The sequence below is a fragment of the Talpa europaea genome, assembly GCF_964194135.1.
Source record: "Talpa europaea genome assembly, chromosome: 3".
Lineage (NCBI taxonomy): Eukaryota > Metazoa > Chordata > Mammalia > Eulipotyphla > Talpidae > Talpa > Talpa europaea.
Genome location: NC_140069.1, coordinates 91726362 through 91754235, shown reverse-complemented (window position 1 = coordinate 91754235; position 27874 = coordinate 91726362). Strand labels below are relative to the sequence as shown.

At 36.6% G+C, this 27874-nt stretch overlaps 2 protein-coding genes across 4 annotated transcripts in view; one reads left to right on the top strand and one right to left on the bottom strand.

Moving 5' to 3' along the window:
- The window catches only part of CRPPA (CDP-L-ribitol pyrophosphorylase A), a gene marked incomplete at both ends in the record, with an annotated part of 256119 nt that overhangs the window by 37259 nt on the left and 190986 nt on the right, over positions 1-27874 (top strand). The window lies entirely within an intron of this gene.
- LOC311168235 (large ribosomal subunit protein eL15-like) lies at positions 1199-27865 on the bottom strand (the record flags this gene model as incomplete). Its single annotated transcript, XM_084229609.1, has 2 exons — positions 1199-1851; positions 27721-27865. 2 exons carry the CDS (start codon positions 27863-27865, stop codon positions 1199-1201), a joined length of 798 nt encoding a protein of 265 aa, XP_084085735.1.

Here is a 27874-nt window from a genome sequence, read left to right as displayed (position 1 = left end):
AGCAATCCATGATGAATTTTCCTTATGTCCCCCTCTTCCCCAGAAGGGGCAAACAAAATACACCTTCCCCCTAGCAGCAGGTGGGTGCTCATTAGAGACTCAGTGTCCAAGGTCCTGATGAGAGGTGGTCTCTTTGATATCCTTTGTTTAGCACATACAAAAATTCAGATTCTCAAAAGAATACTGGTGTTTAGCTGCTTAAACCATATTGTTTATGCAAATGGTTGAGACTAGTGGAACTTTTCTAGATAACTGCTGGGGATGCTGTGAAAGTCAAGTTGTCCCAGATGCTGACTGAGGGCTGCTCAGTACGCAGGTCTTTCCAAAGCAATTTCAGACCTGCTGTGGTAAATTGTCTGCATAATTGCTTAGATGTTTTGCTAATTAAAATTGAATTAAAGGCAAGTGACTTTAAATAGAAAATAATTCTTTCATATTTAGATTATACTGGATTTCCTATGTTTTTATACATGATATAGGAGTATTTTTTGTACTAATATAAATGATACTATTCATTTGCATATTTATTGATTAAACAGATATTGAATATCAGGTATTGGGCTTACTACATACTTTCCAATGATATGCATATTTCCAATGGCAAGTTAGAGTAACTGGGATGTTAGTCAGTAAATAGTTTGAAATAGATGAAAAAGTTAGGAATGTGAAATAAAAGCAATATGAATATTGACACTTAAAATATCTCCTATTTTAGTTATAGGGTAATCCTATGCATACATTAATTTGAGAATCAGTATAGACTCTCAGTTATTGTTTTAAAATGAGATGATGTTGACTAGAATTAATTTTAATTGTAAGACTAATATGCTGTGCTTTGTATTTTCTTACAAAGATGAATTTGGAATAAATGTATTCACCTTCAATTGGTTGTTAATCATATGGATGCTAGACATTATTAATTTGAGTTTTAAATTAAATATCCTATTTTATAGCCTGATCTTGCTGAACTGGAACACATCTACCACATTTCCCAAGGTTAATGAAAGAATTTTTTCATTTTATATAAACACTTATATTACAAAGAACAAATATATTCCAAAGAATAGATAGAAGATAGCTACATATTAATCAAAAACTTAAAGATAATCTCATAATTCTCACAGCAGAGTAGTAATTTTCTTTTTTTTTTAACTATCCTAAATTGTTTTTTAGGTAAGAATTTTACAAACATTACTTATTAGTGGTAACTGTGGAGCTGGAGAGTATTGCGCTTTCTCCAAGCTGCATGGCGAGCACCACCAATTGTGTGGTGGTTCTTGTGGCCCTTTCCAAGACCATGGCTCTTGCGGCCTGCAGATGTTAGCCCCCGCATCTCCCTGTGCTTGTGGACTGGTTTAGTGATCCATTGGGTGTCAGGGTTTCTTCTGATAGCTTTATGGAATGGATCGATGAGGATAACCTCAAAAAATTTGTACGTGGAATCTTCACCAACCCAGTAAGAATTCAGGACTCTCAGAGCTCCACAGTGGTGTCCAGCTCGCTCTTCAGCAACAGATTGAAGGCTTCTAGCAAACTTCAGCTGATTTACACCATGGTGGACAGGCTTGCCATAGGTTGAACCCTTTGGAACTGGACGTTTGTGGCCACCACGGTGCACACAAATCCAATGTATAACATAACCTTGCTTGGCTTTGTATCCCAGTCTTTGTATCCCGGCTTTATCCGGCCGGGTGGGGCGGGGTGCCCTGTGGAGGGCCGACAGCTGGCTATACCGCCAGCAGTGCACCCTGAGAAGAAAGCGCATCACATTGGACTTCTTCCTCCATAGTTCCTGGATGTACTTGTAAGTGCTTTGGCTTACCTGATGGCTGCCGCCAGATGGAAAGGCAACTTTTCAATAGTATTTTATGGAGTTTTAAGTTCTTATGCACTGACACCTTGCTTCCCAGACCTGTACCACCAGCATCCTTTGGAACCTACAATGCAAACTCTGGTTTTCCCCCTCAGACCATCTTATTCAGAACCCTGGGAACAGGATCTGATGATTTGTGCTTTAACCAACAAGTGTGGCAAGTATTCCTGATTATTGAAATTTGGGAACTACCATTTAGGGTGTTCATTGTACATGAAGATCTATTGTATTTGAATTTTGTTTTTCATCACAGATGTCACAAGGAATTTGACTATAGAAAATCATATGGCCTCTGGTCTACATAACTTGTTTTATGTACATATTTTGAATTTAGCATATTAATTAGAAAAAGAATGCCAAGCGCTTATGTAAGGAAAGATAAGTAAAAAAATAAGTCCTATTTGGAGGTAAAAAAACCAAACCAAACCATAGCAAAAGTTGTTATTTTGACTTATTTGGATTGACCATATTAAATAGGTTTAAACTGGACAGAACTATAATATCAGTGCATAAACCCACCAGTAATTTCTGAACTACAAGTTACAGAATTGATTAAACATTAATATTTTTAACCTTTCAACTTAGGAGAAATTATAGTCAATTATAGTCAAGGAGTTTGCTCAGCAGTAGTTTGACAAAACTACTCTCCCTCCTCCTCCCCTGTAGTATGTCTCTGGTTTATAATTGTCTGTTTTTGCTTTGTTGTGTTTTATACTGTTATTATTATTATTTTTTTACACTGCTATCTTAATTGGTTCCCCTATATTCCTGTTATAAGTGAAACCATCTGCTGCTTTTCTTTTTTCTTCTGGCTTATTTCACTGAGCATACTTCCTTCTAGCTCCATCCACGTTGCTGCGAATGGCATGAGTTCATCTTTTTTGATCGCTGAATAATATTCTATTGTGTATATGTACCACATCTTCTTGATTCAGTCATCTATTTTTGGGCATTTGGGTTGTTTCCTAGTTTTACCTATTGTAAATAGTGATAGTGCTGCAATAAACATAGGTGTACAGGTGCTCTGCTGAATCACTGTTTTTGTGTCCTTTGGGTAGATCCCTAGTAGTGGAATTGCCGGATCCTATGGTAGCTCCATTTTTAGTAGATTGAGGAACCTCCAGACAGCTTTCCACAGTGGTTGGACCAGTTTGCACTCCCACCAGCAATGCAGGAGAATTCTTTTTTTACCACATCCTCACCAACATTTGTTGTTGCTTGTTTTTTTGATGTGTGCCATTCTTACTGGTGTAAGGTGGTATCTCAGTGAGGTTTTGATTTGCATTTCCCTGATGATAAGGGATGTTGAACATTTTTTCATATGCCTGTTGGCCATTTGCATTTCCTCTTTGGAGAAATGTCTTTTGAGTTCTTCTGCCCATTTCTTGACTGGATTGTTTATTTTGTTTTTGTTGAGCCCCTGTGAGTTCTTTGTATATCTTTGTGATCAGTCCCTTATCAGCTGAATGGAGTACAAAGATTTTTTTCCTAATCAGTGGGGTGTCTGTCTGTTTTGGTTAATGTCTCTTTGGCTGTGCAGAAGCTTTTCAGTTTGATGTAATCCCAACTGTTTATCTTTGCCTTTACTATCACTGCTTTGGGTGATGAGTCTTTAAAGATGTTTCCGAGATGTATGTCTTATAATGTTTTACCTATATTTTCTATATATTTTATGGTTTCAGATCTTATGTCCAGTTCTTTTATCCATTTTGAGTTGACTTTTGTGCACGGTGAAAGGTAGTGGTCTAGTTTTATTTTTTTGCACGTGGAAGTCCAGTAAAATTGAGATTTAAAGTGTACAGTGTAATCTGTACATATATACATTGTGACATGTAAAAGGATCGCCCCTCCCCTGAATAAGTTAGCTCATCGCTTTCCTCATATATTTCCCCCCACACTTTTTTTGGTGAGAACATTTAAGTATAGCCTATTCATAGATTTCAATCACACAGTATAGTGTTATCAACCATAGTCACAATCAAAATGTTACCATTAGCTCCTCAGCCCTTAGTCTTAACTAAAAGTTTGTGCCCTCCTCCGTTTACTAACCTTTTCCTATTTCCTCCACGTTATAGTTTCTGAGAATAACTTTCTACTATTTGAGTTGAGCTTTTTTTGATTTCACATAGAAGTGATAGCATGTGTTTGACTTTCTCTGACTTATTTCACTTACCATAATGTTGTTCAGGTTCATCCAGTAGCAGACTTTCATACCTTGACCCTTGTGAACAGTGCTCCAATGAACATGAGAGTTTGTATAGTTCTTTGAGATGGTGGTGTTTTATTTCCTGTGGATATGCCCAATAGTGTATTGTTGAATTGTATTGTAGTTCTCTTACAATTTTTTGAATAACCACCTCCTGTTTTCCATGGGACTGTAATTCACATTCCTACCAGCACTCTTTTAGGTTGTATGTTTCTGGGAACTTGTTTATATCTTCTTTGTTACCCAGCTTATTGTATAATTTTCATACCTAGTTTCTTATTATCCTTCATACTTGTGTCTTATCTCTTTTCATGTCTTTTTTGATTTGTAATTGAGTCCTAAATTAGCAGCTCAATCCTCAGGCATAACTTGTGAGATAAGCAGTTAGACTCCTTTCAGGAAAAGATTGGAAAATAGATGTTTTTGCCTGTGTTATCTGGGCTGAACCTTGAGGGATAGCTGCAGTGGGTGCTCTGCCTGTTGTTCAGAGTATCTTAAAGCGAGTGTGCAGATCTGTGGTCCAAATCATCTACTCTAAAATTAGGAAAACTTGGATAGTATAGAATGTTGTAAATGCTTATGCTTATGAATATATTTGAAGGTAAACTGAGGAGATTAGCCAATACATTATATCTGAGGCATTAGAGAAAGGAGTCAGAGACCCAAGAATTTGCTCTAAAAAACTAGAATATAGTACATATAATTGCCATTCATTTAGATTGAATGTGCTGGTGAAAAAGATTTTGTGGGGTCAGATGAAGTATTTGGTTTTGACTGCTAAATTTGAAATTCCTTTGAGATATACAGTTTAAAGTGTTAAGAAGGTAGATATGTGAATCCATAAATGAGTGGATAAGTCCAGAGGAGGTATGTATTTTGGAAATCTAAATGCATACACCTTTAATGCCTTGGAGTTAATGAAGATCAGCATACGAATGGGTGTAGAATAAAAGAAATTCAAAGGTTGGACCCTGAAGCAATGTCCAAGGTGTTTTGAGTTTGGGGAAGTGTATTGGTTTTCTATCGATGCTGTAACAAATTAGCACAAATTTAATTAAACACATTTATTCTCGCTATTCTGGAGGTCAGGAATCTAAAGTTGTTTGCCTTTGTTTCTGGAGACTATAGTAGAGAATGTGTCTCATTTCTTAGGTTTTGTTTCTAGGAACATTTGTATTGGGGCTATATTTTGGGAATTTATGGAAAACTGATTAAAAACTTTAGGTTAAAAATTAAAACTACAGAGCCAGTGAATAGCTCAGTGATTAATATGGCTTTGAGATATGGAGTTGACTTCTTATTTTTTAAATCAAGAGTGTAACTTAGCATTTTGGAAGCAAAAAAAAGCAAGTACTTACCATTTCCTTAGAGTTTAGCAGAAACCAGTCTGTTGTAACTTAGGTCATATGAAATCAGATATGTAAAAGAAACACATCTTAATCTAACTGAAAGGCATGTGGTCTGTGGCCAAAAAAGAGTAGATGTACAGATTGTGGTTATGGATAACTTTCCTTCATTGAATGATTTTGGAAAGTCAGAGATATAAGATGCTGTACTGTATGGTTACTTGCTGGGCTGTCATTTTTTGCTGTGCTCTTGTCTTATCTCTTTCACCCTCCTGTTCAAAATGCTCTAGCTGTTCTCACTTTGTTTTAGTTAGAAAATATATGTTTCCTCCTCTTTTCTATCTTGTCCTTCCTATCTTGCAACATATCTTTTTGATATCGGGTAGTTTTTCTCATACCCAGGGAAGGCTTTATTGTCTCTCCCAGACTAGATTATCCAAACTCAGTAAGAGTTAACAGTAATAATAAACTTAAAAATACATATCAGAAACTAAAGGTAAAATTGAGGAACACAGAGAAAAACCACAGCCTTGCTTTTATTAATAATTATACCACAAAGAACAAAACAAACTAAAATTTTACAAAGTTAGAAAAAAAAAACCTAAAGAATGCAGAAAGGAATTAAGTACTATCTATTAAAATAACAAGATAAAAGGCAAAAAAAAATTTTTTTTCTAAAGGTCCTCTTTTCTGCCTAGCATCAGAATTATTCTTGAAGTTGGTTATAAACTGTCACACTTCCATGCTAGATTATGAGACTATGAGTCCTGTGTAGACAAGGACTGTATCTGTTTAGTTGTAGCAACCTACTTGATATATTAGTATTAAGTATATAGTCAATGGAATGACTATACAAGGGTGTACATGCAAATAAATACATGAACACATTCCACGATCACCTAATGAACTGTTGTGTGTTCTAGCAAAGAGATGCCATTATTTAGGGGGAAGAAATAAGGTTCAAAATGGAAAACTTTTTGATTCACTTGCTAAAGGACATTTTGCATGGCTCATACTTAGATAATGAAATGATTAGAATAGATCATGAAATAAATTTTGATCTCACTTATACCTATTACCTTTTATGCTAATTTATTTAGTATATGCCTTACCAACTGAGTGGTAATTTAGCAGTTTATGGCCAAGAGAAAAATTTTACTTTAGAAAAATTGTGCATTGATGGGAAAAATATGGTGAGATATCCTAAGGGCATGTTTTATCATGAAAGAATACACATAATTAAAATAATAACAAAATGATTTTATAATATTTTTCCTCATATAATATGTGTTTAGTTATGTAGATGAATTAATAAAAAATGTTTATTCATTATATCCTGCGTGCTGGTGGTAGAATGCTGTGTCAGTTGGCTTAAACTGGGAACTACTTTTCTGGGTTATATTTGCAAAAAGAACAAGATGAGTGATATTTAGAAGGCCAGATGTAAAACAGAAACTATTTTTTTCCTTAAGGTCATTTTGTCTTTTACTTTCAAACAGAGTGACCAATATATACAAAACTGCCTCTCTTCTCTGTCTCTAGCTCACTGTCTAGTTTGTTTTCTTGATTGGTAGCAGTGCTGATCATCAGCTAGCTCTGGCTTATCACCACACTCCAGCAGGGAACCTGCTGAGGCTGTAGCTACACAGAACCAGCTATTCTGTAGACCTCTCCATGACTTTCCTCATAGACTCCATTTGGTGCCTGGGTGTGCTCTCTTGTCACGTCTCCAATATTTTCAACCCACTTTTCTAGTCCTTGTGGGTTCTAATTCAAACCCATCTCCCCTCCCCACCCCCCATGCACAAATTATGCTGCTCCCCTGACACTGTTTAATTCAACTGTGGATTGTGTCCACACGACGAATACTTCAATGTACAGCAACACTTACAGATTTTTACCATTGCTAAATTATTTTTTTACCTCAATTAGAACAGTATACATTTCAAACGATACACATTTCTTTTATAAGGTAATAATTTTCCATGGTGTTTGGTGCCAAACTTGTTTGAGTTTGTAGCATAGCTTTCTTTTTGGGTGTTTCACAAAGTATTGCCAAAAGAACTAAAAGGAAAATTTTGCTTTTAAGTAGGTCTGGCTGGATTTTGGTTTATTGGTCTCTTGCCTAGAACATTTGAAAAGTCACACATAGTGATATAAAAAAGATTATGAACTAATATTAAAACTGGCATGTTCCATGTTGGAACCACCTTTGTTGTAAAGAATAGTCTGATCTGAAATAGTGTTGTGGGATCCGACCCTTCAAAATAGGTACCCTCCTTCATGTATTTAAACATTATGGACTTATAACAAATGAAAGTATATTCTTTTTCCTATAAATGCTTTAAAATTTGTCATAATTTTATAGACGTTATTGTTTTTTGGCATTAATATTAGAAAGTTTGATGTTTCAAATTATGACTTAGAAATATATTGAAAGTTTAGCATTATCTGGGCAATTAGAGGAGACATTTTCATTGGCTTTGAATAAAAACTTCTAAACTTTAAGCCTAGTGGAATTTTTTCCACAGAGAATATTTAGGACAAGGGTTTATTGTTTGTGAAAATTATGTGCACTGCTTAATGCCAGCATGACTATACATTTCATAAACCTCACAGTAGGTAGTCTGAAACAAAATTGTTAACAGTTCCTCTGCTTACAGTATTCTGTAGATTCTGTGTCAAATCATTACTCAGCTTTTGGCTCCTAGTAATGGAAGAATAGCTTGAATAGTTAACCTTCTAGTGGCTAAGTTAGAACCTTGCGCATGCGTTTGCATGTGTGCTCCCCTCCGCCCTGTCATTATCTCTGTTTCTCTCTCTCTCTCCCCTCTCCCCCAATCTGAGAGACACAGACTATATACAGAATAAGATATAAGTGTATGTGTATATGTTTTTATTTTTATAAAAGCAGTGAAGAATGAACAAAATTTGGCCGGAGTTGAAAGGGATTCAGTCCTTAAAAGAAGGAAATCGATGGGTTAGATCCACATTTATATACTTTGTCATTTAATAATTTTATTGCCTCTCTAAATCTGTTCTTTACTGACTTCCTAGATTCCATGGCTACATATCATTTGTCAAGAAATTTTAAGATTCATTATCTGATAGTGCATAAGTTATATTGTTGCAGGACTGGGTTTTCCTGCTCTTCTCAGATCTGGTATGTTTCCATTCCTGCTGTCTCCACTGGTGCCACTAGTGTGTATGTGTAATAATGAGTGCCATTCACTCTCTAGTAAGTTTTTGATACAAGTTCTGGCTTGCCATTCTCTGCCTGCCATCTTCTCTCTGCTGACTGTCTGGTGGAGATTTTCCTATTTGCGAACCCTGACCCATAGTGCTTTGCCTGCTAGCCTTGGTTCCATGGCAGTCCAGCAGTAGGTTTTCAGTTTTTTAGTGCCTGTCTGCGGTGTCACCTTCATTAGCCTCGGGCTCCTGGCCATCTGGTGGAGGGTTCCTGGCTTACCAGTCCTCACTTGTGATTTCTAATCTGTCACCCTTGGCTTCCTGACTGTGTTTAATCTTTGGCTCAGGTCAAAGCATTAAATTATTTCACCAGCTAGTAGCTGGCAGCCATGCACTCTCCAGTGAGGTTTGGATCTCAGTTTTGAAGAAAAGTCCCTGTCTTCTCTTCATATATATTCTGGGTATATTTTCTCAGACTCAGAATATTTTTTAGAGTTCTCTTTTATTCATTCTTAGCACTTAAATCATTGTACATAGCTAAGAATACTATTCAAATTCTTTTGTAGTTTATGAATCTGAATGAAAGCTGAATGACACATACACTCCCATCCTCTCCCAGAGCATTTCTCAGTTTCTCTAGGGGCAAGGCAGAAATCTTTTTCTTTCTTGGGTTTTTTAATTATTATTATTTTTTTTGGTCTTGAGAAGCCAGAGGATGGAACTTGGGGCTGCAGGGTGTTTGGGAATTGAGGGAGATTTTCTAGAATGTAGGGAGTCACAGCGAAGTGAGTGTCTATATTTGAGCTTATAAAATCTCCTCAAAGCCTGTGCATGCATGGGGCAAAGTTCCAAATGACCCAGGGAAAATAAAATTGGAAGCCTGGATGAGTGAGATGAGCAGAGACTTGAGCAGCTACTTGCCTCAGGGGAGACAGTTTGCATTTTCAGCCTTGGTATGTTAAAGGGAATTGGTAAATTCCTCTGGTTTTTCATTGATAAAATAGAATCCTTTTCCCATTTTATAGCACCATGCCCAGGAAACACTGTGGAAAATAACAGGATCTGTAGTTTGTAAAAACATATCAACAGTGTCCAGAATATATCTCAAGATTATTAGATATTAAAAAAGAGGTGAAAGTTATTTACATTTAAAATATCAGTTGGAAATAACAGTATAGGATTTTTTTTGTATTGAGGTAAATTTTTTTTTTTTTTTAAGATTTATTTATTTATACAAGCACTGGGTACAGTCAGAAGCACAGGAGGGTGAGAGAATTCACCAGAGCCAGAGCAGGGAGCAGAGCAGGCAGAAGGACCGAAGTACACTGCTGAGGGGAGCAGCGGGCGGCAGGAGAGGTCTGCGCGCCATGTGGGACCCTCCTCTGGTGACTGGGAGCAGCTGGGGATCGAACCGGCACTGCAGAGGCTGCAGGCAGCTTCGCAACCCAGCGCTCAACCGCTGCGCCACCGGGGAGGCCCGTATTGAGGTAAAATTTTATTTATTTTTTTTCATTGTGGTAACTGTGAAGTACATTGTTGTTTGTGAATTAGAAGAATAGCCTTCCCACTCTCAGGTATTGTTACCATACTGTACCCACCACCAGGACTTTAAAATAACTGCAATAAATATGTTGAATAATTCACAAGAGAAGGTTGATACCTTGTAGGGGTATTATGAGAGATGGGGATGAGGGGTATGATGAGATATGGGAAAGGTAAAAAAGAAGAAACAAATAGATATCTGAGAACTGGAAAATAGGATACCTTGATAAAAAATGTGCTGAATTTGTTGGCAGTGATCAATAGTGGATGAGGGAAGGATCAGTGAACTTGAGGATGGACTGGATTTCAAGAGATGAAGCTTGGAAGCTACAAGTCTTATTACAGTCTGGATCTGGGCCTGGAATATCACTTCTGTTATACTCCATCAGTCAGAGCAGCTTAATAACCCTCCTTCCCAAAGAATTTGTGGTAATCTTTAATCCACCACACCATCATGTTATGACGTCAATAAATGTGGAATCGGACAAAACTGTGTTTTAGTTTCTGCTGTGTAGTCATTGTTTAGTGATTTGGCACACTTCTTAGTTTGGTATTATTATCCATGAATGAGGAAGATATCCTTTTTTGGTTGTTGAGAAAGAAATAGCTAAAATAATAGAAAATTAATGAAAGTTCTATGTTATTTTGAATAATTTCATTATTCTTTGGTTCAATTTTTTCAGTCCCTAGTAAAGTGTTCTCATGTATACTTGTAGTTAATTATATAACCTTTAAGTTTTATACTTTTGAGATAGATTTAGAATAAGCCTAGAAGTTTTCCATGAAATTTTGCTTTTTTCTTGTGCCAAATTACATTTTGTTATTAATCATGGATAGGGGGTATAAGTTGTCAAACCAGTGAGGTATTGTTACTATTACTGGCTAAATAATTTGATCTTTTAATGGTAAATATATTAGCATGCCTTGTGGTCATCTTTACGCTGTAATGATAATTGAATTGACACCAAGTCAAACCACTGTTCTGGTGAATATACCCTTTGCTGGGTTTATCTGCTTTGCTGCTCTGGCATCTGAATTGCCTTTCCTCCCTTCCTCATGCCTGCTCCCTGGTAATGGAAGGGAATAAAAACAATGATGACATTGGGAATCCAAAATGTTTTGATTTTATTTCTGGCTTTGTGATCTTGAACAATAATGGACACAGACTTTAATTTTTCTGGGTCTATATTAATACGTGTATATGAGGGATTTGGAATAGATGGTTTCTAAAAATTCTACCTAGCTCTCTGGTTTTAGTATTTAGAAACAGGTTAACGTTCCGATAAGGCAATGATTATCTGAAAAAAACTGAGAGTAGAAAGAGAAAAGTAATGGGAAAGACATTCTAGTTAGTGGGTTAAGATGTGGTATATACACACAATGGAATACTACTTAGGTATGAAAAAAGCTCTTGATGTTTGTGACAACATAGATTGAACTAGAGGAAATTATGCTAACACACATAACTAAATTATGCTCAGTTATCTGAAAAAAAAAAAAACAACCTGAAAATAGAAACTGAAAAGTATTGGGAAAGTAGTGAAAAAGACATCTAGTAGTCATTTGGTTGGCTACATGAGCATAAATAGGCATGAGGTATGAATGCAGCCCAAATAGACTGTGCTCAGGTAAAATATTTTCTAAGTTGTAGTATTAAGGACACTTGCTAGGTGAATTGCTACAAGTGTTTTGTAAATTGTGTTTTAGAAGAAAAGTTTTTGAAAAGATATTTCAGTTTTGAGGGGCTGAAACCTCTCAAGGTTCATTTCATTGGCAAAAATACTAATCTTTGTATGCAAGTTTCACCAGTAATCCCTTAGTTTACAAAATGAAAGCAGACTTAATGATGTCAAATTTCTATTCTGTGATACATTTCTTTAAAATTATATATAGCAATGAAATATTACAATATATTGTATTGAACAGAAGGAATAAATTCCTATTTCTTGGTTTAGATTTGCTTTCCCTTTGCATTGACTGCAGTTCTAATTTGGTTGTCTGTTATGTCTGTGCTTCCATTTTGAGCAGGCATTTTTCTTTTTGACAGAAGTTATTTATTTATTTATTTTAAAAAGATTTATTTATTTATTTATACAAGCACTGGGTACAGTCAGAAGTGAGGAAGGGTGAGAGGATTCACCAGAGCCAGAGTGGGTAACGGAACAGGTAGACTGACGAAACACACTACTGATGGGAGCAGTGGGCAGCAGCTGGTCTGTGAGGTCTGCTGCACCATGTGGGACCCTCGCCTGCTGGCTGGGATTGAACCAGTGCTTCAGAGGCTACAGGCAGCTTCGCAGCCCAGTGCTCAACCACTGCGCCACCAGGGAGGCCCTTCCTTCCTTCCTTCCTTCCTTTCCTTCCTTCCTTCCTTCCTTCCTTCCTTCCTTCCTTCCTTCCTTCCTTCCTTCCTTCCTTCCTTCCTTCCTTCCTTCCTTTCCTTCCCTTCCTTCCTTCCTTCCTTCCTTCCTTCCTTCCTTCCTTCCTTCCTTCCTTCCTTCCTTTCCTTCCTTCCTTCCTTCCTTCCTTCCTTCCTTCCTTCCTTCCTTCCTTCCTTCCTTCCCTTCCTTCCTTCCCTTCCTTCCTTTCCTTGCTTCCCTTCCTTCCTTCCTTCCTTCCTTCCTTCCTTCCTTCCTTCCTTCCTTCCTTCCTTCCTTCCTTCCTTCCCTTCCTTCCTTCCCTTCCTTCCTTTCCTTGCTTCCCTTCCTTCCTTCCTTCCTTCCTTCCTTCCTTCCTTCCTTCCTTCCTTCCTTCCTTCCTTCCTTCCTTCCTTCCTTCCTTCTTTCCTTCCTTCCTTCCTTCCTTCCCTTCCTTCCTTCCCTTCCTTCCTTCCCTTCCTTCCTTCCCTTCCTTCCTTCCCTTCCTTCCTTCCCTTCCTTCCTTCCCTTCCTTCCTTCCCTTCCTTCCTTCCCTTCCTTCCTTCCCTTCCTTCCCTTCCTTCCTTCCTTCCTTCCTTCCTTCCTTCCTTCCTTCCTTCCTTCCTTCCTTCCTTCCTTCCTTCCTTCCTTCCTTCCTTCCTTCCTTCCTTCCTTCCTTCCTTTCTTTCCTTCCTTTCTTTCTTTCCTCTTTTCTTTCATACCTGAGTAGTATTTTATTATGTGTATATCCCTCATCTTCTTATCTTCTCATCTGCCCTTGGGCACTTGGATTGTTTCCATAAGTTGCTATTGTAAATAGTGCTTCAGTGAATATGGGAGTGCATATATCCCTTTGAATTAATGTTTTTGCATCCTTCAGATAGATACCTAGAATGGAAATTAGAAATATTTTGAGAAACCTCCATTCTGTTTTCCATAGGGCCTGGTCCAGTTTACATTCCTACTCATAGTGTATGAGAGTTCCTTTTTCTTTACATCCTCTCTTACACTGTGGTTTCTGGAATTTTTGATATGGCCCATTCTCACAGGTGTGAGATGGTATCTCCTTGTGGTTTTGATTTGCATTTCCTGAAGATAAGTGGTGATGAGCACTTTTTTCGTGTGCCTATTGGCCATCTGTATATCTTCTTTGTAGAATTATCTGTTTAGCTCTACTTCAGTAGGCACTTTCATCCATGCCTGATTACTATGTGTGTTGGGAGCTTGTATAAAGTGGGGATAAACTAGGGAGTAGTGTACTTCTCTTTTTGAGACTACTAGGTCACTTCACTTCCTTTGCTAAATTAGCATGGAATTTTTGACTCATGCAAAGGGAAAGAGAAACTAGTTCGTGGAATACCTACTCTATAGAAGGCAAGTAACTGGTAGGTGATATTTACATTTTGTAGTTGAGATGCTTGCACAGGGTCAACATCTATGAAATGGTGAAAACAAGATAAAATTTTATGTTTGAGTACAGTACCTGTTATGTCTCCTGAAAGTGATTATTATAGTAATGACATGCTTTATTCTAATAGATTTTGATGATATTTTCCTATAAAAATATAATTACTTATGCAAGTGATTTTTTAATAAGGGCTAGTAATCTTGGATGAAAAGACTATTTCATTAGCTGAGATTTTTGGAGCAGTGCCTTTCATTAGTATATTGCCTGACTTTGTTTCTGTGTGGTTTTTATCTTCTTAGTTTAACTTTGTGGCTTGGTACTAATGCTATATATGTTTTTAATAGAGAAATAAGTGTATTTGAAATGTTAGAAATAAATAGAATGACTAATTCCATTATCTTTTGATAACTATAGTTCAGTGAGGAGGGTCAGGAAACATCCTTTTATTAAGCTTAAGTTTTTTTTTTTTTTTAATTTTCTAGAGGCATGTCTTATTTATTTATTTATTATTTGTTTGTTTGTTTGGTTTATACATGCACTGGGTACAGTCAGAAGCGTGGGAGGGTGAGAGAATTCACCAGAGCCAGAGCGGGGAGCAGACCAGGCAGAAGGACCGAAGTACACTGCTGAGGGGAGCAGCGGGCGGCAGGAGAGGTCTGCGCACCATGTGGGACCCTCCTCCGGTGGCCGGGGAGCAGCCGGGGATCGAACCGGCACCGCAGAGGCGGCGGGCAGCTTCGCAACCCAGCGCTCAACCGCTGCGCCACTGGGGAGGCCCTAAGCTTAAGTGTTTAATGACACTAAATTCCTTTCTTGGTTATACACTCTTTTCTTACCCACAATAGCCTTTAGGCTAATAAGAAAACTGCAGGAAAAAAAATTTTGTATCACCCACTGTTAAGAGTAACTAAAAATTCTAAGACTGTTTCAATACCTTTTTCTTTTCCATTTCTCTTACAGTAATCTTAAACTTTTTTGTAATTTAAACAAAAAGTAAATATTCAAAATCTCTTTATGCTGTTAAAGTGATGTTACATCAATTCATTCAGCTTGATTTCCCTACCACCAAATCAGGAAGTAACATGGATATTTTCCCTCTCAGAAGCAGACTAGTCTATTTCCTGCGTACTTATTTTTGATGGATTGTGGAATGTATAAATGTCCTTTGTTTTAAATCATATCATAAATCATGTTATTTTATATCCTGATGGTATATGAAGCAGAATCATATGTGGGAAAAAAACTGAACTATGTATTAAGTGCTGCACTTTAAATGAATTTTAGTTTTCACAATTTTCATGATTTTATTAATTCAGATGAAGGAATTTATTAACTTTTATTTCTAAAAGGAACTTTCTTGTCATTATACTTCCTTTTCCAGCACTGTCATCACTGTCAAATCATGTACTTACAATGTGAACTGACAATTATTTTCAGTTAGACATTTTTCCAAAAGGTGAATTTAATTAGAAAAATTTCACAATCAAATTTAAATGATAGTTAAATTACTCTTTTTCTGGTATAGCTACTTGCTACTTGACTCTAGATTTTTCTGGAAGATAAACAGTGATGCTATTTAAAGTGGTAGGAAGTACCTGAGGGGAGAAATAAAATACTGTGCAAAAATGAATAATGATGTAAAAAAAAGTTATTTCTAAAGAAAAAAAGTGGTAGGAAGGCTTACTAGCACTGTGTTTAGATTACCTCAGTGATAAGAGTGACAGGACTTTGAAATTAAACTTGTGCTTGGTTCTTCCACAATATTGTGTGAGTGTAAGCAGGTTATTTAACCTGTCAATCTCCAGTTTCCTTATCTGTTAAATAGGGCTAAATGTAAAATCTATCTCATAGGATGAGAGGGCAGTTTGGATGAACTAACCCATGTCAAATGCCTAGCACAGAGTCTGACATCAAAAGTCTTTCTTAGCTGTAATGTACAAATATCTCCCAAATTCTGTGGAATGAAGCAGTAATTATTGATTCATGCATGCCTTTCTGCAGGCTCACCGGGTGTTGGTTGATCTAGGCTGGGCTGAATGAATGGTCATCTTTATGGCTGAACTTGCCACTCATGTCTCCTTGCTAAGGGATATGTTCTATGCATATTTCTCTTGAATTCCAGGCTCAAGAGGCAGTGTCTTTCCTGGGGAATTTGTTTTATCAATAGCAGAAGGTACCAGAGAATAGTGAAAAGAAGTGATTCTTCATTAATAGGCATGGAACAAACACATTGCCACTTCCTCTCATATTCCACTGGACAAAGCAAGGCAGGTGACCAAGACCAACATAGTGCAGTCAGCACTGTATACGCCTATCTTTGCAGTGGTGGCAAAGTGTGGTATATTTTTCAGCTACAGGAAAATAAAAGTAATTTCCCCCAATACTTCCACCTTCTTTAGCTGTTATGTCTGCTTTTCTTTTAATTTTTGATCTCTTTACATTCTTTTCCTTTTGCCGTGAACTTTTAGCAAGAGTGAAACAGGTACTGAACCTATAACAGTTGAGGTTTTTACAGCATTCCAAACTTATCTGGCTACAGTATTTCCCCTCAACTGACAAAAATTCTTTTTTCTTACAATCTGACTTAATTTCACCCTTTAAGTCATATCTTAATTTTTTAACAAGATTTATTTATGCATATAAGAACTGGGGTATAGGCCAGAGGTGTGGGGAGGTGGTGAGAGGATTCACCAGAGACAAAGTGGGGAGCAGAACAGGCAGATCTACTGAAATACACTGCTGAGAGGAGCAGTAGGCAAGACAGGAGTGGTCTGCTGTGCCATATGGGTTAGTTCCCTGGCCGGGATAAAACTCATACAACAGTGGCTGGGAATAGCTTGATAGTGCTGAGACTTTAACCCTTGTGCTACCAGGGACACCCTAAATCATATTTTAAATATCAGTTCCTTTATAAAGTCTTCCTGTATGTGATTTCCTCTTCTTCTTTCCCTTTTTCTTATAATTCTTTAAAAAACTTTCCTATATAGTACTTATTTTCATCTGTAATTACTTTGTTGGTTTGCTTGTTACCTTTATCTTCCTGTAGTAAGAAGTATATGAAGGCAGGCACTTTGTCTTGTTAATAACTGTGTTATCCTTATGCTGCACCCAGTACCTGGTACATAATGGCAACTAGGTAAAAATATTTCATCCGTTATAAGAATCACATTTTGAAAAAAAAATGTATTTAAATTTTTAATTGGAATTAAGTATCCTTTCTGTATGCTTCATTTTGATATGGCAGTTTATTATAGATATTTATTAAATAACACATTGGAGCACTCAAACAGTGAAGAAGTTTATTAGAAGAATAGTATTATTCCTTCCCTTTCTTTTCCTCTTCCTTTTTTTCCAATTATGTTTATTTTTATTTTTTTGGCATTTTTTACAAATTTTTATTTATTTATACAAGAACCAGGGTACAAGCCAGATGCATGGAAGGGTGAGAGGATTCACCAGAGACAGAGTGGGGAACAGAACAGGCAGACTGACAAAATACAATGCTGAGGGGAGCAGCGGGCGAGACAGGAGAGGTCTGCTTCACCATGTGGGGTTCTCGCTGGCCGGCTGGGATTGAACCGGTGCTACAGAGGCTGTGGACAGCTTCACAGTGCAGTGTTCAACCGCCTGTGCCACCAGGGAGGGCCTCCAATTATGTTTAATGAAGTAATTTGCTTACAACACTATATTTGTTTCACGAGGTATACTAATATATACAACTGTATGTTTTTGCACCATGCCCACCACCAAAGCTCCAGCTATCTTCCACCATGCTCCATTGGACCCCTCCCTCCACTCTTTGCATCTTGCCACCCTCTCCTTCTGGTAGCCTCAGTTTTGCAGTCAGATGTCAAGGGTTTGTTATTGGTTTGGTTTTTTTCTGCTCCTTTGTTTTGTTTCACTATATAACACATATAGTTGAAAACATTCAGCATTTTTTTTTTCTTATGACTTATTTCACTTAGCACAACCTTTTCCACTTCCATCCATTTTTCAAATAACAAAAGTTCATCTTTTTTAAATAACTGAGTAGTATTCCACTGTTTGTATATACCATATTTTTCTAATCCACTCCTTTGTACTTGGGGACTTATTGTTCCCCTAAGTTGGTGATTATAAATATGGCTGCAAAGAACATAGGAGTACACACGCACACACACAATTAGTGCTTTTGAATTCTTTAGGTCAACATCTAGGAGTGGAATTGCTGGGTTACTGGGTCATATGATAGGTCTATTTACTATTTTGAGAAACCTCTATTCTGTTTTCCACAGGGGCTGGACCAGTTACATTTCCACCAACAGTGTACAATGGTTCCTTATTCTCCACATCCTTGCCAACACTTGTTTTTGATCTTTTTGATATGGGACATTTTTGCAGGTGTGAGATGGTATCTTGTTATGGTTTTGATTTACATATCCCTGATGACAAGTGATCATGAGATTTTTTTCATTTGTCTATTAGCTATCTGTATATCTCCTTCACCCCCCACTCCTTTTGGGTTAGGTTTGTTTTGTTGAGTTCTATGAATTCTTTATATATCTTGAATATCAGCACTTTGTCAGATGTTTAATGTGCAAATATTTTCTCCCCTTTAGATGGGTGACTCTTTGTTTTGCTGATGGTTTCCTTTGTGGTGAAGCTTTTTGTTTTGATATGGTTCCATCTGTTTGTTTTCTTTTGTTCCTCTTGCCATTGTAAACTAATCTACAAAAGTCATCATTGAAGCCAGTGTTGTGGAATGTTTTATCTCTCTTTTCTTCAATATATTTTATGGTTTCAGACCTTACATTCATGCATTTAATTTATTTTGAATTACTGTTCGTGTAAGTTGTGAGATGGTGATCTAGTTTAATATTTTTGCATGTGGATGTTCAGTTTTCCTAACACTATTTCTTGAAGAGACTCTCCTCTTTCTTACTGTGTACATTTGACTCCTTTTCATGGATTAACTGTCCATATAAGTGCGGGTTTATTTCTGGTCTCGCAATTCTTTTCCATTAGTCTGTATGTCTGTGTTTGTTCAATACTGATTTGGTTACTATAGCTTTGTAGTATAGCTTGAAGTTTGGGAGAGTGATACATCCACTCTTCTTTTTTTGTCAGGATCGTTTTGCCTTATTAGTGTCTTTTGTGGTTCCATATGAATTTCAGTATTGTTTGTTCTGTTTCTTTGAAGAGGGCTATAGAAATAGTATTTGTATAAATACTTGAATTTAGTGTTGAATAAATACCACCTTTATATCTTAGTAAAGCAGACGATTATGGGAAATTGGACTTTGGGGGAAAACAAAAAAAAAACTCGAACAAATATTACAAGTCTAGGAACAGATGCTCAAACTTTTGAATACATTTGTAGAAAGTGGAATAATTCCCCTTAACAACGTTTTACAGGGATGATAGTGACATAATAGCTTCATTTCTAAACTGTTGACTGGAGAATTCAGTGCTGCCTCCATATATATCAGTATCAGCAATACTGTACTCTGTAACTCTCTTTTGTGCTATGTTGTACAGGTTGCATTGTCACACATTGTATGTCCTTCACTCATTTATAACTATTGTTCTTCATAGTGTCTTTTATTTATTTTTTAAATTATTTTTTGCATCATTGTTAATTTTTAAACAGTATTTGCTTCCCCTCAACCCCTCTGGTGTAGTCCCCATAGAATCTTCTTCCCCAAGGCACCCGTGCACCATCACCTCAGTCCCCTGTGCTCCTCCTTCCCTCCCTCTGATCCCTCCCCCTCCTCCTCCCCTGCAGGATGTCTCTGGTTTATAATTGTCTGTTTTTGTTTTATTGTGTTTTTGTATTGTTATTTTTTTTACACTGATGTCTTATTTTGCTCCCCTATATTCCTGCTATAAGTGAAACCATCTGATATTTTTCTTTTTCCTTCTGACTTATTTCACTGAGCATACTTCCTTCTAGCTCCATCCATGTTGCTGCAACTGGCATGAGTTTATCTTTTTTGATTGCTGGGTAATATTCCATTGTGTATATGTACCACATCTTCTTGATCCAGTCATCTATTTTTGGGTATTTGGGTTGCTTCCAGGTTTTAGCTATTTTAAATAGTGCTGTTATAAACATAGGGGTACAGGTGTTCTTTTGAATCAATGTTTTTTAAATCAGGAGAAAAAGAGTTAAGCCCAAAATATTTTTATATTGTTTTTTATATTTGTATATGTATGTGCTTTTACTGGTCCTTTTTATGTACATTCTGGTTGCTGACTCATATCCTTCTCATTTTAGCCACAACAATTCCCTTTGGTTTTTTTTTTTTTATAGAGCATTCTGGCTAGCAAAAAAATCATTTTGGTTACCCCAAAATATTTTGATTTCTACTTCATTTATGAGTGATTATTTTGTTTGACAGGAAATTCTTGTCAAATAATTGGTTAACAATTATTTTCTTTTAACTTTTTAATGTTTTCCCACTGCCTTCTGGCTTCTGTTATTTGTGCCTTAAAGTCAGCTGTTAATCTTACTAATAAGTTTAATGCATGATAATTGCTGCTTTCTAAATTCTTCTTGGTTTTTGACACCTTGACTGTCATGTATTTAGATTTCTTTGTGCTTTTCCTACTTAAAATTCATCAAGCTTTTTAACCCTTTTTCATCCACTTTTGGAAGTTTTCCGCTACCATTTAATAAAAAATGATTCTCCTTTTCCTCCTTTCCTTCTGGGTGAATCTGTCATGATGCATATTTTGACATATTTGATGATGTCACACATACTTGAAACTGTATTTGTGATGTCTTTTTTTTCTGGTAATCCAGTTAAATATATCAGTTGGCCCATCTTCAAAATACCAGTGATTCTGACTCCTCAAGCATGCTGTTGTGGATGGCTAGTGAATTTTTCCTTTTTGTTGTTGTAGTTCTTAATTACAGAATATCTGCTTTTTATAGTTTCCACATCTTTGTTAGTATCTTCTAATGATGACTCAACTTTCTCATTCTTTTTTTTTCTTTAGTTAGTTTCCTTTAGATTCATTAAATATAATTATTTTTAATATTATTTAAAGACTTTGTTAGGTCCAAAATCTAGGATTCCTCCTGCCAGTTTCACTTAAGTACTTTCTGTTCCTATATGGATCATATGTTTTTGTTTCTTTGCATACTTCCTAATTGTTGAAAACTGAGTATTTTTCATAATATGGCAACTGTAAATGATAACCCACTCCTTCAGGGTTTGCTGTAATGGATACTTTTCTGCTGTTTATTTAATTTTTCTGAGTTCTTAATAAATATATGTATATTTTGTCCTGTGTAGCTGTAGAAGCCTCTGCTAGGTTATCTTGTTTGTGAGCTTCTTTTATTGGTCAGTTAATAATTGGATTATTTCCTTCAATATATGGAATTAGCATTTCTCCAGGCCTCTGTCTAGGAGCTTTGTGTGTGTATGTTAGAGCACACGCTGTATGCTCAGGGAGGTAGTTCACAACTCTGCCTTAGTACTTAGAGACCCATGGTTAGCCAGATGTAAGAGCACTGGCCTTCTCAGGGCTTTACTGGGTATGTGCTCATTTGCGTGCATATGCTTGGTTTTCTCCAGATTTCCAAGAATAGGTTGAAATGCCACAGTTCTCCCTGTTGGCATCTGTAGAGTAAGGAAAAATGTCAGGCTTTTCTGCCCTCCTGCCATCAGGATAGATGATGGATCCTTGCAGTCCTGAATGCATGCCTGATGGCGGGCACCTGGAGTAGGGTGTGGGCATAGGTAGATGGGATTCACCTGGGCTGAGACTGGGCTTATAAGGGCGGCATCACAGGGGCGCCAGCAGAAGCCAAAAGAGAAGCCGAGAGAGAAGCAAGAGAAGCAGAAACTGAGAGAAGGCCGCAGAGCCCAGAGTGAAGGCCTACTGGGGGCTGGGAGACCTGCCAGCCTCCTGGCCCCCCAGCACCCCTGCCTGCCATATGCCTGGTGAACCCCAATAAAAGACCGGCAAAACCCCTGAGGGCTCCAGAACTCCTTTACCTGGTCTGCATGGGATCCTAGAAAATCTGCTCAGTGGCCATTCCTGTCCCTACATCATCTAATTCCCCAGCTAGTTCTTTTATTTTTGTTTTTGAAATATTTGGTCAGCTTATTATTTGCCTGAACTGTTATTACCACCTTAGGCAGCTGCAGGGTAAAGAATTACCATTAAATGTTTTTAGCAAATGCCCCCTCTGAGTTTGGTCAAAAAAAGACAGATCTTGTTGGTTATTTCCAGGGAACTTTTATGCATGTGAATTGATGGTAGTTATCAAGGAATTGGGATTTGGAGGTGCTCCAACCTTATTTTGTTTTACCCAGTGACTGCTAGGCACCTGTTTTTCACTCTGGTTTTAGGCTGTTGGTTTTCAAGGATGTCATCACACTCAGAAGGCTGTGTGTAGGAAACAGGATAAGTTCAAATGCCACAATGTTTGCTGTTTTTACCAAGATTGAGTGTTACATTCTTGAATAACCCTTCCACGGTTTGTTGCAGGACTTTGGTTAATTTCTGGATTTCTGACAAAATTGATTTTCATAATATTTGTACTCCTGTGGAGAAGAGCTTTGGAATTTATTTCTGCTGAGTGATTCACCTCAGCATATAATTACACTACTTGATTTTTCACATTATCTTTGTCTCATTTATTACTGAGTTTGGGAGTGTCAATATCAAAAATATAAGACTCAAATATGTGGAAGTTGATTCTTGATTATACAATTTACATGTTAGATCCATTATGTTAACTATATTTTTTGTGCTAAAGATAGACTTTTAAAAATGTCTTTATTTAAATTGGAAATACTTTTCTCTAAAATGTAACCTTGTGCCTATTTGATCTCTTAATTACCATTAAGTAGATATAATTCACCTGATCTGTTAATTTGTCATATTGTTTCCTATTAGATCAATAGATCATTTTCACATTCGATGTAATTAATGGCTTATTTCCCTCTATGATTAAATAGGCAGAGTATTTCAGCTTTGATTTAAGAGATGTTTCTAGATACAGTAGTACCAATTACTAAAACAGTAAAACAAAGGTTACATCTTAATTGATACATCACAATAATTTGTTATTTCTACTCAATGTATCAATAGCTGTATATAGCCAAAAGCCTCTTTATTAAATATGGGATCAATATTGATTCTCCTATTGCCATGAAATCAATGGTTAGGCTTGCCAAAGGTTTTAAAGAGTGGGGGGGAAGGCAGAGAGTGATATAAGCAGGGGAGGGGGATGAAGTAGGGAGAAATGGTGGGGGATGAGAGAGAGAGCAAAAGAGAGGAGTTGAGAAAGACAGATACAGATAGGGGGTTGAAGAGGGAGAGAGGCAAGAGGAGGAAAGACAGACAGGCAGAAATAAAAAAAAAAAAACAGTCATAGAAACTGGGAGAAGCAGATTATGAACATGTTTTTGCTGAAGATAGTAGACAAGCTGAACTCGAAAGCATCAAATCATAATTTTCATGGACATTATTCCTGGAAGTAATAGTTTTGAAGAAAAATTAATGTATTAATGGTGAAATTTACTTGGGAAGTTGTAAACATAATATTCCTCATTTGAGTTTTCAAAATGTACATTAATAGCAAAATAAAGTCTGTGACAATTACTGAACTTGGAGTAAGCTAGCATTTTACTAATTTATTTGCATCAAAAGCACTAATAATCCCAGCTAGTAACACTGAGAAACTAGTGCACCTCTACACTAGAAACTGATGGACTTGTTGACAATTTTATTCATTTTTTTTCCATTTTGATTAATGATAAAGATGAAATGTGGATGGGTCAAGAGTAATGTCAAGTAAAGATAAAGGTAATCTTTTAAATATACTTTTGGAAGATAGTAGATAATAAGGTATTCATAAATTTGCAGAATTAAAAGATTTTTATAGGCTCTCTATGAACTTTAGGAATGCAATGAATTGGCTCTTACTACTTTGCACAGTGCCTGACATAAGACAGTTCTTAATTTGTGAGTATGTTTAATGGATGAGTGCGTTTATTGTGATCTTGAGGGTGACAAGATTTCATAGAATTTATTACTTACAAGAAAGAAAGTTAGAAGAAATGAAATACCCTAATACGCAGCTTCTGATCTTTTGTGACATTACCTTTTTGAGGTTGGCAAATTTAGGGAAAGCTATTAAACTTTTTTTTAATAAGCAAGAACTTCTTGTTTAGTCTGATCTAAAAATTCATAGAATTTAATGCATTTATCCTTTCACTTGTGTCTCATGTCATGGTTTTTAGAGACTTTTTCTTTTAATGTCTTTAGTGATCGCAACCAAATGAAAACTACATATTATTTAGGACATTTGTTCCTAATAACCGAAGAGATTTTGTATGAAAGCACATAAATTAAGGCCTAGTCTGGTTACAGAGTCCCTGGCTTTTGTTTGTATGTTTGCATTCACACACATGCACTTGTGTGTGTATGTGTAGGACTGTATAGTAGCTAGGCAATTTGCAAATGAGAACAAAAAGCTGGGTATAGATGAAGAATATCTCCAAGGACTGAATTTTCCACCTGATTCATTTAATAACTTCAAATTGAAGTAAATATATCTCTTGATTTTCTACAATCTGTGAACAGTGGAAATCCTGATTGTTTTCTGAAAGTAGTTGTAGGTTAAAAATTACTGTATTTATTGGCTAAATATTGGCTAAATATAGTAATTTTTAAACTACGACTACTTTCAGAAAACAATCAGGATTTCCACTGTTCACAGATTGTAGAAAATCAAGAGATATATTTACTTCAATTTGAAGTTATTAAATGAATCAGGTAGACAATTCAGTCCTTAGAGATATTCTTCATAAAATACATAGAAGGAAATATAGGCAAAACACTATGTGATATGCACATCGAAGACATCTTTACAGACACATCACCCAAAGCAGTGATAGTGAAGGCAAAGATAAACAGCTGGGACTACATCAAGTTAAAGAGCTTCTGCACAGCAAAAGAGACAATTACAAAAACAAAGAGAAACCCCACCGGCTGGGAGAACATATTTGCACACAACATTAATGATAAAGGACTGACCACAAAAATCTGCAAAGAGCTGATGAGACTCAACAACAACAAAGAAAATAATCCTGTCAAAAAATGGGCAGAAGAGCTAAAAAGAAACTTCTCTGAAGAGGAAATGCAAATGACCAACAGGCATATGAAAAAATGTTCAACATCTCTTGTAATCAGGGAAATGCAAATCAAAACTACCATGAGATACCATCTTACACCAGTGAGAATGGCACATATTAAAAAAACTAGCAACAACAAATGTTGGCGAGGTTGTGGAGAAAAAGGAACTCTTCTGCACTGTTGGTGGGAGTGCAAACTGGTCCAACCACTATGGAGAGCTGTGTGGAGATTTCTGGACCTACTAAACATAGAGCTTCCATATGATCCAGCAATTCCACTCCTAAGTATTTACCCAAAGGACACAGAAACATCAATTCCAAAGAGCACCTGCACCCCTATGTTTATAGCAGCACTATTTACAATAGCTAAGCTTTGGAAACAACCCAAATGCCCAAAAATAGATGATTGGATCAAGAAGATGTGGTACATATACACCATGGAATATTACTCAGCATTCAAAAAAGATAAACACATGCAATTTGCAGCAACATGGATGGCACCGGAAGGGATCATGCTCAGCAAAATAAGCCAGAAAGAAAAAGAAAAATACCGGATGGTCTCACTCATAGCAGGAATCTAGAAAACTTAAATAAGGGACCAGGAAAATGAATAACTATAAGAAAGTGAAAATCAAAATCAACAAAAAACTATGAACCAGAGACACTCTATGGGGGGTGGGAGGCGGAGAGGGGAGCGATTGGGGTCAAAATAAGGGGGTTGCAATTGTATGGGGAATTTTAAAAAAAATTACTATATTTAACTGTGCTCAGCTAATGCAAGGTATGATATATCTTGTGGTTTCCGGAAGCATATGATTTACACTGAATTTTAGTAATTTTTTTAATGTTTCTGGAATATAGTTTGAAAATTGTTCTTTTACTTAAGACTCCCCTTCCACCCTCCACCCAATGTTTTAAGATGCTTTTTGTCAAGCATAGGAGGAAATTCTAGCAACAAAGTCAACTATAAAAGAATAAATTCATTATCTTTCAAGCTCCTGACTACTGCTAGGCCAAGTTCATTTTCACATGGGGTCTTGAATAAGCCTGACTGCCTTGTGGATACAATCAATGATTAAAGCCATGTGTGAAAAAAATACCTTATTTTTAAAGCTCACATTGGGTACATTTCTGAATATAAAGATTCATGACTAGATTTCTAGTTTCATGTTTTCCATAATGGGTGTAAGTGTGTTTCAGTTACTCTCATGATTTAAGTATTTAAGTTCACTTATGTCTAAGGTGTCTAGAAAGCCATTGGTAAAAGATCCACTTTTCCCCCAGTACCTGCAGTGTGTGTTGTTCCTTGCTGGTGGGCAGGCTAGCATGTTAAAAAGACCTCTAGTTGCCATATGTTCTCCCTCAAAATAACAGTAGTAAGTATTCCGTTATGACAATTTGGAGGAAGAGAGCTGTTTATCTGTGGTTCTTGTAAAAAAGCAACAAGTTAAGAATTGATTTTCAGGAACATTATGATTTAAATAGTGCTCTGTAGTGTTTTTAATTTAAAGAAATTTTGCTGCAAGATCAGTTATTTTGATTTTAGCCTGGTACTTAGATTGTTCTGTATTTAGCTAGTGTATTTGTACAGTGGAACATCTAGTGTATATAAATTCTTTGGTTAAAAATTAAGTAAGGCATGATTCCTGAATTTTCCCAGAGATAGAGTAGAAAGAACAAATAGAAGGAAAAAACATCAGAAAACAAACAAACAAAACAAAAAACCCCAACCTTAAAATTATGTGAACAATTAGAAGATGTTTTCTCTCTAAGAGTTCTATAGGGAGTAAATGTGTGGTTCACTATTTTCACTTATATCAACGGTGAAATACATATGTGGACTTAAAGTATTAGGAATAATGTGAGGTTAAAACAGGAAGTGTCTTCTCTCTGAATGTTCAGAGTTCGTTTCAGTCTCAGGCAAATACAGTATGTGGTAGTGAACATGGCCCAGCATTTTATATCAAGTTACTGAAAGGGGACATACATGGGTCAGTGCAGATAAATTGATTTCCACTTGTGTGCAAAGCAAGGGAGAGCAAATGTGTGTTGCATGTTGCACCTTTATTGCTGAACTGAGTAATTCCCCTACCCCTTTCATGCCTAAGTTTTCTTCATGCATATAAGATAAAAACTGCTGTACATCTTAGGAATATATTTAATTAATTGAATTTATGAAAGATTTTTATCCTGGGGAGAGCTGTGGATCTCTCCTAAGGCTTTTCCCTCGGAGAACCTGTTTTCTGTATGCATAAGATGTACTCTGAACAGTGTTAACAGCTTGTTTTTCTATATCCTTGAGTTCCCGCTTCTCTCACCTTTTGCTAAGGTTGAGATATACTTGAAAATTGGAAAACTCCCCATTCTTGGGAAAGGAATAAAAGAACTGCTATTTCTTTGAGATAGATGTTTGATAGATGCTATGAAATGTTTTTACTCTTTAAGTAAAAATGGGACAAAACTAAAACTGATGAAAACTGTGATGTCTTATTCCTGGCATTGACTTTCGTTCTTTAGTAGACTGGAAAAAACATCAAGACTCAAACCAGTACCAGAAATGGTACTGACTAGGGCAAATGTCTTAGTGTTTGGTAGTTTTAACCCCAAGGCAAAAATGTTACTAAGTTGGTCTGATTTGAACTTGCATCAGCATAGAAGTCATACCTTTCTTTTTGCTATACTTTTGAGCCATCAAGCGAGGGTTGCTCTCCAGTGTAATCACCTTGAGATCTTCCACAAGTAATGTACTTTCTGGAAGAAAAAAAAAATCCACAACTTCTAAAACTCCACAAGATTTGGCAAGGACCATTATGTTTGT